Source organism: Hoplias malabaricus, chromosome 3 (assembly GCF_029633855.1).
Source record: "Hoplias malabaricus isolate fHopMal1 chromosome 3, fHopMal1.hap1, whole genome shotgun sequence".
Lineage (NCBI taxonomy): Eukaryota > Metazoa > Chordata > Actinopteri > Characiformes > Erythrinidae > Hoplias > Hoplias malabaricus.
Window position 1 is genome coordinate 35,959,486 of NC_089802.1, and position 13,412 is coordinate 35,972,897.

At 36.4% G+C, this 13,412-nt stretch overlaps 1 protein-coding gene across 1 annotated transcript in view; it reads right to left on the reverse strand.

Moving 5' to 3' along the window:
- The window catches only part of ace (angiotensin I converting enzyme (peptidyl-dipeptidase A) 1), a 37,338-nt gene continuing 23,926 nt past the window's right edge, over nucleotides 1-13,412 (reverse strand). Inside the window, exons 13-25 of the mRNA XM_066664129.1 lie at nucleotides 13,111-13,250; nucleotides 10,582-10,740; nucleotides 10,090-10,177; nucleotides 9,446-9,589; nucleotides 8,950-9,141; nucleotides 6,516-6,613; nucleotides 5,828-5,997; nucleotides 4,651-4,874; nucleotides 2,944-3,088; nucleotides 2,412-2,510; nucleotides 2,154-2,276; nucleotides 1,832-2,025; nucleotides 1-1,550 (exon numbers count right to left, since the gene is read on the reverse strand). Coding sequence (XP_066520226.1) covers nucleotides 1,351-1,550; nucleotides 1,832-2,025; nucleotides 2,154-2,276; nucleotides 2,412-2,510; nucleotides 2,944-3,088; nucleotides 4,651-4,874; nucleotides 5,828-5,997; nucleotides 6,516-6,613; nucleotides 8,950-9,141; nucleotides 9,446-9,589; nucleotides 10,090-10,177; nucleotides 10,582-10,740; nucleotides 13,111-13,250 — 1,976 coding nt within the window. The 3' untranslated portion in view covers nucleotides 1-1,350. The remainder of the gene's footprint in view (nucleotides 1,551-1,831; nucleotides 2,026-2,153; nucleotides 2,277-2,411; nucleotides 2,511-2,943; nucleotides 3,089-4,650; nucleotides 4,875-5,827; nucleotides 5,998-6,515; nucleotides 6,614-8,949; nucleotides 9,142-9,445; nucleotides 9,590-10,089; nucleotides 10,178-10,581; nucleotides 10,741-13,110; nucleotides 13,251-13,412) is intronic.

A 13,412-nucleotide genomic window follows, 5' to 3' on the forward strand; every position in this document is an offset into this window, starting at 1 on the left:
TTTATTTAAAAATACTCTGAAATATAAATGGAACTAAGTGCACTAAACAAAAATGAGTGCATAAGATTCTGAATGCACTGATTAGAGTATTGAATATTTATATGATTATGAAATATATGAACATTTTATAAGTAATTTATATTTTATGAAAGTAGAAATAACAAACATTATGCTGAAAACCAGTGGAAGGGCTCTTTACTACAGACACAAGAAAATGTAAATATTTATTTGTTTTTATTCCATAAAGGTAAAGTATTTACCTATAAAATCAAACTAAAAAATACAGTTAAGACTTTACAAACAAACATCTGGAATCATTACACAACTGCCATATATTGAGTTTTTTTTGTTTTTGTTTTTGTTTTTTTACAAATAAATTAAAACAGTCAGTCTTCATTGCATAGTCAAACAAATTTGACCAAAATTTATAAATAATAATGGGTCAGTATCAGTAAAGAAGGCTTCATAATGTATATTTACATTGTTTTGTTTTTTTTCCAAAATTCTTCGGATTAATTGAGACAACTCAAGAAACATTCAAATCAAGCTAAAACACTTTATATTTTTTGAATGAACCTCATGTCCACCCTTTTATGGATCAATGGAAAGTAATTTAAGATCAACATTTTAATGTCAATGTTGTGTCCTGTTATTCAGCAATATTTTATAGCAGTCTTTATGGCTGTGGGAAAATGTGAATTTAGTATTTAACCCACAATATACTTAAAAGGAACACTGTAAGATTTGGAATTGTTGCATCGTGGCTTCACTTACAGCTGCTCAATGTAATTCACTTTCACAGCAGAGTATCAGTAATCAAGGTAATCAAAGTGGAGGGAAGGGGATGGCTTCCTACCCTCCTCTAAATGTTACATATTGCAGTTTCTGCAATGCTGAGCCTAAATTAGCAAAGACGCAGGTTCTATTCTCTCCAATACAGGTCAGTGAAACCTCACAATGATTTTGGAGCTGTAATTTTAAGGTAAAAATACTACATAGTGTTCCTTTAATGGAGATGATCAGGACATAAATGGGAATAAATGGGTCCTGTCACTGAAAATGTTAGAAAACGCTCAAAATGCTTCATAAAGTATATGTTATTAAAGCATTTGCCCAATCAGAAACCTATGTGATAAATTGTTTGGCAAAATTTGGCTGTCATTTTTATTAATATTATCCTATGGACAGCAAACAGCACCTTTTCATCCTTTTCATACAGATAATGACCCATATGCAAACATTCAAAAAGAGGTGGATTTGTAATTTTGGCAATTTGTTAATAAAAATTAAAATAAAAAAAAACATCACATGGGCATTTGAGTTTACAGCTAAATTTTGCTTTGGAGACATCTATTTGAGCTCCATTTGAGAAATGGATTTGTTCTGTAGGCGCCTAGACTTTCTGTATTTATAGGCCAAGAAGATGGTAGAGAGCAGGAGAATGATGCCTAGAACCAAAAGGATCCACTGTCCAGCTGTAGCTCCAGCTTTATCCACAGTCAAACCCAGAAAGTTCACAGACTCATTTGTTTTCTCCACCTGGACAATCGCTTCAAAATAATAAAAAAAGGCAATACACAGTCAGTTGAAACACTCACTGGATGTTTTATAAGACATTTTAAATCAAGTGAAAATATTGAATGTTTTATTTTACTGATGTAATTATATTACAATGATACAAGATGACAAAATCCTGTCCCAACAGTAAGGAAACATCCAACAAGCTTTGGGCCAAAATAAATAACTCCAGCCACGTAATGCTGAACTTTAGAGTAAAGCACAAACTTCCTCTGCTGGACTCTTCAAAAAACAAAACACACGTGACACTCACTCTCAGGTGCGGATGGTTTCCAACTGTACTCAGGCCATCCCAGAACATCTCCATTCTTCTTGTTCTCCTGCTCCATCCAAGCCACCAGAGGTTGGAAATACTCCATCAGTGGCTTGACAGACATTTTCGGCTGACCAGTGATCATAGCCATTGCCTCAGGCCACGGCTTACTGAAACCCAGCTTCATCGCATTACTGTAGAAATAGAGAGTGACAGAGCTGACACGGAAATACTCATTGCTAATTTTTAATGGTTTTATTGACTTACTTGTCTTTTAATTATATAAATTACTGTCTAACTGGATGATAAGTCGTGTACTGACCCCAACAGTTTTCCTGCTTCTTTGGACTTATAGATGTCACAGGAGTGCAGCGGTCCAGTTTGACCTGCAGCTTCACATAGAGCTTTATGGAACTGGAACTGGATCACAAAGCTGACAAAATACCTGAGAGAGACCATACAAACCCAACATTAGACTCGATTCTGGTTTTAATTATTTGGAGAGTTGTTAACTGAATGAACCAGGCAAAATGAAATCAGGTCAGTTTTCTTGTTGGATTATGTTTAAAAAGTGTTTTACCTGACATAGGGAACGTTGGCAGGGATATGGAACTTTGCTCCTGGATCAAAGTCATCTTCTGTTCGAGCGACAGGAGAACACAGACCCTGATACTTCAGCCTGAAAATAATAATAATGAACCAAGACAGTCAGACTAAAGGCACTATTGTTGTACATATTATATCTCACCTCACCTTGTTTAAATATTAAATTATTCTCATAGGAATATTTCTGGTTTAATGTGTTTGTGAGTTACGTGTTAATGCTTTGGATATATTTTAGCATCTTTAAGCTTCATGTTCATCAATGTATGAATGATATAAATGTATTATTTTTTACATTTATTGTTTAAAAGCTCATAATGAATATCTGGGTAATGAGAGGCTGAGTGCTGACATTCAGTTATCATCAAGATTATTATAATTTTTCACAGGACAGCATGTTACAAATGTTAACATAATATTTTGACACGAAATAAACCTGACAAAGAAAATATATTCCTCTATATTAAAAAAAGAAAGGAAAAATTATGATAAGCTGAAGGAAGTTCTACCTGAGGTTCCACCACTCTTTATTATAATCTTGGCTTGGAATCCTTCCGTCAAACACTTTCCAGCGCCACTGATCCATTAGGTAACCGAACGGCAGGAAAGCAATTTTATCCAAAGCGATACTCATCAGGAAATTAATGGTGCTCTCTGTGGAAACATTACCATCAGAATTTATCACATGGTTTACATTTCTAACACTATTCTGAATGTTTGCAATATAACGCAGAAAGGAATAAAACAATGTACAATCCTCCGTGTGACTGTCTGTGAGGAGTGTGGTGTGTTCTCCCTGTGTTTGGGTGGGTTTCCTCCGGGTGACTGTCTGTGAGGAGTGTGGTGTGTTCTCGCTGTGTTTGGGTGGGTTTCCTCCGGGTGTCTGTGAGGAGTGTGGTGTGTTCTCCCTGTGTCTGCGTGGGTTTCCTCCGGGTGACTGTCTGTGAGGAGTGTGGTGTGTTCTCCCTGTGTCTGTGTGGGTTTCCTCCGGGTGACTGTCTGTGAGGAGTGTGGTGTGTTCTCCAGTTTCCTCCCACGCTCCAAAAACACACGTGGTGGATTGGCGACTCAAAAGTATCCGTAGTTGTGTGAGAGTGTGAGTGAATGTGTGTGTGTGTGTGTGTGTGTTGCCCTGTGAAGGACTGGCACCCCCTCCAGGGTGTATTCCTGCCTTGTGTTCAATGATTCCAGGTAGGCTCTGGACCCACCGTGACCCTGAATTGGATAAGCAGCTACAGGTAATGGATTAGATGGATGGATAAGTTTTGAAAAGTTCCAAAATATGCAGGGGAATATGAAGGGTATTAAAAGGCATCCATCTAAGTCTCAATATTTGCATCATGGTTCATCATCACGGATCTTTCCCCATCTGCCATACATATTAGAAAATTCAGGAAATTCAAAGACCACCCAGATTGTTATTAGCAAAATTTGCCAGCATCTGTCCTGGTGTGGGGTGCATTAGTGCCTAAGGTGACTTGTGTAGGTGAGAAAGTACCATTGATGTGGTGGCATATTATACATAGGGGTTTTAGAGAGACATATAATGCTATAAAGGTGACTTGCTTCCATGTCTCAGTTAGTGAAATATGGCAGACACTGCTGTAAATGTTTTTTTTTAGAGAATTTCTTCATAGTTCACTGTGGTTAACATTCCCAAAACATAATTCCAGATTTTGCTGACATGACACAGCAATTGTGTGAAAATGCACATTGTTGTTAACGTCAAACTATGTAAAACAAAGCCTTATCATCAATCCAAATGCATGTTTTAGATGAAAATTCAGGGAATGGTATTTTACTCTCTTTGAATTCATGGTTGATATGAGGGTACATATTAAAAATGATTTTCGAATAATGCTATAAACTTTACGTGATGGATGAATGGATGGATGAAAAAAATAGATCAATAAAAATTTATTTAAACCTTAAAAGTCTCTCCTGTCAACTTGACCAAGATGGCCACAATGTGGAAGGTCTTTATTTAAAGGTGATTCTAATACTGATTTCAAATCAAATTTCTCTTAACGGAGGAGTGTGATTTTTGTACCAAATCAAGGGAATCAAACCCTAATTTTCTGCACAGAAAGCAGCAGAATTAAACACTATGCTGTACAACCCACCCAGGTTGCAATATTATATACCAAATAAATCTGTATCACAGTCCTTTTTCATTCTCTCACACATTCACTCAGCTGATGTGTATATGAACTCACCATAGCTGTTCTCCACTTTGTCCAGCAAGCCAATACTGTTAAGATGTTTCGGAGTAGACACAGACAAAGCCAGGACATCTCCGATGGCCTCATGGAACCCTGGATTGGCGCCATCCCGGAAGGAAATGGGCTGATCCTTGTACTGCAGGAAGTACTGCACGTGGCCCATCTCATGGTGCACAGTAATGAGATCATCCATGTTTACCACTGTGCACTGCTTAATTCTGAAGGGACAGAAAAATTTACATATGACATAATGCAGTGCATGACTTTGGCATGTTGCAAAACACTCCGTATACAAACAAGACCGAAGACTATTTAAAAGATTCAAAATGTTTCCTTTCTGGCCCAGAGCTCATCAGTGATCACTGTTTTCCCTCTCCTAATGCTCTGATTTCAACTTCAGTGGAAGTGTTACTCATTAATCAAGAATTTTTAATTAAGTCTTCAGTGCTCTGGGCCACAGAAATCAGACATGATTTACAGAGGGGAGAAATACATATAATAAAAATAATCCATTTATGTTTATTTATATGCAATATTTATTTACTATTCTGCATTGCTAAAATGATGGGGCACAATTTCTTCACATTAATGTCTATTCACACCCCTAGTTACAAATGACTAAAAAATTTTTAATAGTATTTAATTTATTGTTATCTAAATATAATTGTTAGAGTGGACCAATGAGTATAACTCATCCAAGCTGTGTAACGAAAGTGTGTGTTCTGTTTCTGTGTTTATCGATCACTACTTGTCTTTTGATTCAGTTCTGTAAGCATGCCTGTCAGAAGAAAAGCTTTTTTCTTTATTTCTGGTCACTAATTTTTTCTTATTTAATTAGAAAATGCTGGCTGCCATTTATAAATATAAAAATAAAAATCCTTGTTCCATAGTCTTTGTCTTTTCTGTGTATATCTTAGTTTGACCTGTTCTTTGCTTAGTCTTGTTTATTGTTTATTCTCTGTCTTTGTCCTGTGTTAGTTTCAAGGTTCTCCTCTGTCTGTTTAGTCCTTAGTTTTTTGTATATTTCTGTTTGGGATTAGGTCAGTCTTGTTTTCTCATTGTGTATGTTATTAAACTCCACATTGCACCTGCATCCACCTCCTTATCCCTTTGTCCCATAGCCCAATCATTAAGCACCTGAGTTTTTTATTTTTCTTTGTGCAAAGCTCACCTGAAATCTTTGCGGTTGTAGAAGTCCCATGCAGAGGCGTGACACACCACTTCTCGGTCTGCGGGTTTCTCCAGCATTGACATATTCCAGAATTCAGCAGGCATGGGCTCAAGGCCAAGAGATGTAAAGAAATTGTCAGACTCCTTAAACATCCGCAGTGCATCCCATCCCTAAGAGGAACCACACCGAAACACCAACTGACATTAGAAAGATGAAGTACATTCTGATTCTCAGAGAAGTACATTTTATTATGAAATTATTTATCTTTGTGAATTAAAAAGCAGTCATTGAACTTTAAGATTTGCCCGAAATCCTCATGAACATCAGAAAAAAATGACATTGGCCCATTCTCCGTTCAGAGGTCAGAAGTCTGTTGGAATTCTATAGCACTTTTATCCCAACTGTTAAGAATAGCCCAAAATGTAGTAGCCTTCACCAGCATCTGCTTAAATAACTTGTGTGACAGACTTGTTTAAAGAAACAACTTATCACTTCACAGTGCAAGGGTAGTTAATCTGCTGCAGGTTGATTAGTCCTATGCTGTTTGAATCCCTCTAGCAGATGCTTGATGCACGGTGACCTTAGACTGATGCAGAGTTGTTCCAGAGCATTCCATGTTTCTCTAGGGTGATTGCAGTAATTAAAATATACATTTTGTTTGGATGTGTGGGGTAACGTCTGTACTTACATTATTTATCATGGCTTGAGTGACGTCCACTGGAGCAGCACCAGGGAATGGCATGGCCAGGTCCATGATTCCTGACCATGTCTGAGCCCACATGTTTCCTGAGACAAGCAAGAGATTAAGAAATAAATATTTGGAGTTGATTGGCTCCAATCTCAGTTCTCTCCTGTAGTTTCTCCTTAATACCTTTTTTACTTTCTCCTTAATGTATCTATAATTTCTCCTGGATAACGCTAAGATCAGATGAAGGGGCTGTAGAGATATTAGATAAAGTCTCCTGCTGCTCTGGTGCAGCAAATGATGTGTCAGATCAACTTGTAACAGCACAACACACATTTACACACCACCACCACTGCACTGTCACTGCAGTGCTGAGAATGAGCCAATAGCCAAATAATACTCTGTGGAGATCCTGACCAATCGATTAACAGGGTGAAAAATGGGGATAACAAAGTATGCAAAGAAACAGATGGAGTATATAGTGGTACTATATGGTAAACTGAGCTTTTAAACTTGATTTGATCTGTGAGTGTATTTTTATTGAGTAAAAGAGCCCAGGAATGACATGCATCTTCTGGGTTTTGGGAAGATCTTAATAATATCTCACACTGAGCTCAGATTTGCTGAAAACATAACACTTTATCTGAAGATGACTAAAGTAAGACCTGGACCATTTCTCATCAACACTTCTCAGTTTTGATACTGTAAATAATTTTATCATTTGTATCCTTTAATAGTCTAAGGATTTTGTCCTGGGGAGCTTTAGGAGAATCTATAAATCCTAAGAATAAAATCCTTTGAGTGATAACATTTTCCTCTGTGACCTGCTGGGCTTTGAATTTCACTACATTCTATCTTCAGTCATGTGGAAACACTCAACGCTCTGTGGGTGTGTTTGTGTTGGGATGGGGGGGTGGGGATAGTATTTGCATATCTGTGAAAACATAAAAAAAAACCAAACCAAAGCTCTAAATGTACAGTGCACACAGACACACACACACAGTTACCCTTTTTATTTTTTAAAGCACATCAATTCCTGCCAATTAAATTTTTGGACGCACCACAACACATCAAGGGGTGATGCACAGCAGTGGAATATTAATGTGCATAAAAAATGAAAACATATATTTACATAAAAACAAATATTCAAAATATTAAATCATAACTGCCTTCCAAAGGCCAAACTCAAAGTATGTCAGTATGAAATAACTTATTGATAAAATTATATGTACATTTACCAAAAAATAAGCAAATTAATAGAATAAGAAAAAGATAATAAAATAACAGAAAATAGTCCTGGTATGTATTTTAGAATCCGCCAGAAATATAAAAATCTAATAATAATTCTGCAATTTTAATAACTGAAAGATTTATCAAGCGCTTACAAGGCATATGCACTTCCTGACTGACTGATACCTAATGTTGAAAAGTGCATGCGTGAGTAGAAACTGTTAATTCAGCCGTATTTCACAGAGAGAACTTAAAGTGGCGCCACTACTCCGTCTATTGTTAGTTCAGCCATATCATGAACTAAATTTGGAACCGTTTGGCCCTCGGATTATTAAAGAACACTAGAGCGAGGTGTTACTCAAAATAAACAAGACTGTGAATATGTTACAGCATCCTTTTACCTGTCGGGCCATTATAGAAATGTAACTCAGTAATAAATACTGAGTTCCCAGCAATGCCCTGTTCCTTTATCAAGTATAGATTACTTGGTTGATAAAATATTAAGGTGGTTGGTTTTAGAAATATTCAAAAACTTAAACATTAAAATGTTATCTTGTTGCTTTCTGGTAAACGAGTTGCTTTAATGGCGTCTCAACACAGTGCTTCACTTGTAACTTTGTAACTTTGTATGAAAATAACAGGCTTTCCATGATTATACATACACTGTCAGAACAGACAAGATAAACTATTTATATAGTTTGTTATTATTGTAAACAAAGACGTTGCTATGAAGTACCAAAGGTCAAGTATTTTGACCTTTCCTGTTTTTGAAATGCCAGAAAAACCTCTGTGAAAATGGCTGTTTGATTAATGGTGGTCTAGTATCTCTTTGCTCTTGTTTCTATATTTTATGCAATCAAGCTAGACATGTTCTCCTAAAGATAACTAATTTACCATTTATTTATTAAATTTGTTACTATTTATGAAATGTGTATTGAATGACTTCCAAACACTTAATCACTTCCAAATATTTCCTTTTTCCTTCTCTTATGAATATGGAGGCACATGTGACCACAACATTTTTTTTTAAACACAGTTGTGTCTTGTTTGGCAAGACTAAATAAAACTGATCTCATTTTGAATTCTTATTTATGTTTTATTGTCATCTTTAAATGTGAAGACATATTTAAGCATGAATCCTGAGAAACCTCTGGCTTCTCTGCCATCAGCAATGTTAGACTGAATGATCTCAATGTGTAATACTCACCCAGTAAATGTGCTGGGATTGGGCCTTTGAGATTAATGTGCTTTTCTCCATACTTTTTGAAAAGAGCACGACGGACATAAGCATGGAGGTTGAGGTAAAGTGGCTGTAGATCTTTCCATAAAGCCTCCAAGTCCTCCTCAAATGTTGGAGTCTCATATAAGGAGCGCCAGAAAGCACCATTATCAGCATGACCTGTTAATGAGTGAGTAAAATTCAGAAAAGCATTAGTAAAACTGTCTAGATATAGAATGATTATATTGTTAGAATACATTTAGAAAAAGAATATTTAAATTTTCTTGTCTATAAAATTTATTTTACTTTTCCAATGTGCAAACTATAAATTAAAAAAACTGCTGAATTAACAAAAAGTCTGCAGAAATTATTGAAGCAAGTATTTTCCAAATGTTATTCAAAAGCCCAACCTAGTTTCATGTTTGTGTTGAGTGTTACAGTAGTACTGTTCCCACAAAGGAAGCTTAAATTCTGCAAAGCTTACCATTGCTGCGAGCTGCCAAGTTAGCAAGCTCCACATATCTCTCATAGTTCTGGCGCAGTGGTCTTCCTGAAGCATTACGCCAGCCCTCCCATGCAAACAGCAGCTCGTCATAGTCTCTGGACTCAGACATTATTTTATTCAGGTCTGAGGAAGATAAACACAAACAAACATGCCACAGTAAGAATGAGAAAACTCCAAACCTGTTGAAATTGCTTCAGTTTGCCTTACTCTTAAAAACTAGTCAGTAAACTCTGTTAACACCATAAAAAAACAGATAAAACTATTAAATGATTAATCAAGTGGGGCAGAATAATTTTCATTGTGATGTTCTGACCTAATGTTACATAAGTCAGCGTTGTTTTTTCCCTTAAACATATCACATTTTATCACACGTCTTACATATATAAGTGTAAATGCAACTGGTCACTACAGGCTTCAGGTAACAGAAAAATATTTTAACTTATGAGGAATACGTCCATTAAAATAACGTTACAAATATTCACACTCTTTTTTGTATGTGTCATATAAGGTAATATTTTAGGGATACCAAAAATGTGGTTTTAGAGGTACCAGGATGCCCCAAATACCTTAAGAATGTATGGTCACATAATGCCAGTAAATGTATTTCCTAGTAGTGAACTGACCTGGATCAAGAGGTAAACATTTGCTATCATTTTTACACACTTTAGCCACACTGTAGGTAGTCTCCATAGAAGCCAACAAGTTATTGTACTGTGAAGAGGAAAAAAGGCAGGATTATCTTTTAATCTGTTTTCATATATTTGTTTTAAATATGTTAAAAATACTGTTACACTTTAAACTGTTCTAAAATGTAATGATGGACCAATGTAAATATCGTTGTAAGTTGTTGTAAACCATTATACCAGAGAAATGGACATACAAAGTATTGTCCCAACAGTGAAGATATAACAGTATATTTCATTATCATAGCATAAAGTACACTAACAGCTTGTCAGTCCGAGCCATTAGACTACAAGTATTAAGCAAAAAGCTCAGGTTACATTTATGTTACCTTTAAAACAATCTAACATATTACAGTATCTTGCAATTATATTACAAATATTTAGGTATATATCAAGGAATAAAATCAGTCCACCATAATCTTGTTCTCTAACCTCTATCAGTTCAGCATCAGGAAGCACAGCCCTTTCCAAGTCACTCAGTTTTTTCAGAATCCTCTTCACTGATGGGTCCTGGAAGTCAGCTGTGTCATATTTACGAGCCTCTTTTCCATAGGTCTTTGTGTGGTTGGCCATCTCCAGATTTTTATCCAGCTGGAGATAAAAAATACCATTGTCAAATGAGTAATGCCCAAAGTATTCTTAATAATTGGCTTATTATTAATGGATAACTCTTCATTTCCAATAAAAACAATCATTAAATATACAATTTATTGATTTATCAAGATATTTTTCTGTTGATATTTCTGTAGAAATAAGACAGTCCACTTGCACAAGGGAAGTCAAAGTGAAATTAGAGCTGAAATAGGTGATTTTGTAAAAACCAAGAATTTAAAAAATAAAATAAAATCAAAATAGCACCCCCAACCACCCACTTAAAACACAATAATGGCAGAGATAGATAGATAGATAGATAGATAGATAGATAGATAGATACTTTATTGATCCCCAGGGGAAATTCAAGGTCTCAGTAGCTTACAGACTTACATACATCACATACACGAATCACTAAACAGCAATGGACTAATAGAGTTTAAAAAAAAAAAAAAAAAATTTTCAAATACCCAAGAAGTTGACAGTGTGCTTAAGAATAATCAGTCAATCAATCGTCAGAGTAATCAAACATAGCCTGGCAAGAATCTGTGATACTGTGAGCAGCTGGGGATGATCTCTTTAGTGCAGCATATGATTTAAAAGTTGAAAAGGTGTGGATAATGCAATGGGTATGGAATGTGCAATATAAGTACAGTGCAATAACAGTGCAGTTTCAGAATTAGAAATAAATATATTAAATAAAATAGTGCAAGGCAATTTAGTGCAATGTACCTGTATTAAGTATACACCTACTATTGTAGCTGTCAGATTAAGGTACACATGAGATAGATGAGTTGGTTGACTTGTCCAGTGGTTGACCTGTCTATTGTCCAGTTAGGTACACATGTGCAATATGGAGGAGGTGGAGGTGGTGGTGGTGTTGGATGGACAGACAGACTATGCAGAGAAGTCCAACTCTCCTCTCCCCTTTAGTGAAGCATTGAACAGCTCAATAGTCTAACAAATGAGTCTAACAAATGAGTTAATGAGTCTAACAAAGAGAGTGAGCTACAAGGAGTGAGATGCCTAAGGTGACGTTTGCAAATACTACCCCTACCTCAGGTCTTATTCAAAAATCCACCTAATATTATCCCCCATTCACAACTCTGGTAATTATGTGTCTAATGCACTTCCCAAGCCTTTTTACATCCTCAGTCACCTCGAATGTTGGAAAGCTACATGGATGCTTATTCTGGTTTACCCTCTGGCTTTATCCAGCCTCTTTTTGTTGGAAGCCTTTTCTACCTCTGTCTTTCTTTTCTTTCTTTGTTTAACAGTGCATGCAGTTGTACATTTCTTTCATAGTTGGGTCTCCCAAGTTGGTTGGGAGTGAAGATCCAGACATATACAATCCAAAAGACACCAATATGAAAAGCACAGTTGAAAGCACAGTATGTAAACTGCCCTGGAAAGAGTTACTGGAACAAGATCAAGATTAAAGTTGCAGTGCAATGCCTGTGAGGCAAAGGGCGGGGGCAAATGTGCCCCTGGCGGAATGGATCTTGACAACAGAAACTGGCTGGTGGCGGATAAAATGTAACCTCACTGTTGGAAATGGAGCTGGAGCTGGTGCAGGAGTTTGACAGATATCAGCTATACCTCTATGAATAGATCTGGCTTTGGAACCAGACTCCTCAATGGGGGATGGTCTCTGTTCTATTAAGGAGTTGCACAGTGTGAGAGGTCCTAAGTCCCTGGCAGGCAGCCGTAACTTTGGAATTTATCATGGTAGGCGAGAGGGTCACTACAATGCATCTTTGGCCCCCAGAGAGAAAAACTTTGACTGTTGGTGCTTATGCATCCGACAGCATTTCAGAATAGTCAGCCTTCTTGGAATTCCTGGAGATGATTCGAGGAATGATTTGCATTATTTTGACTTCCATTATCATGACGAAAGCCTGGATAAGAGTGACTGAGGGGAACAGCCTGCCAGATCTAAACCTGAGTGTTGGGATATTTTTTGACTTCTGTGTCCATAAATAACAACATGTTTGAACACAAGTTTGCGACTCAATGTCCTTGGTACCGGAGCACTTCTTGTGTTTTGTAGATTTGAAGAGGGCAGTGTTCCTTGATATATTCTGTGGGAGGTACTTTAGGAGTATGGGGTGCTGGTTGCTGACATGAGCCTTTCGTTACTTATACTTTCAGACTGCAGAATTCTTGGCAGTATGTTGGGGACTGGTCTCAGGGCCATGCCTGAATTTGTTTGTTAAATACATGTTTTCTGCTTTTTTTCTGGAAATAAGAAATTAATTACTTAAAATGATTAAATATTGTAATGCCTGAAAGGTAAATGAAAGAAGTGTCAAGAGATGGTGAATAAATAGTATCCAATGAAGTGTATTTATGAATTCACTTGAACCTTACCATTATCTGCTTATTTTTCTCATTGATGTCAGTGTTATAAGCCCATGACGCCTCTGTGTAAGCATTCCACACTGTCTCTGCTGTGGAGTTGTATTCAGCCAAAAACTTCTTTGCTTGAGTTTCATCAGTAAATTTATTAACTGTGAGAGAGAAATAGGCATGCATTATTAAAAAATATTACTTTGTAACAGTCATAAGGAAGGTTGGGTCAATATCGTTGATAGAAAGAACAGAACATAGAAATATTTAAAAACACAATTACTTTTTTTATTTTATTTATTGAAATGTTTGTTGTGTATAGC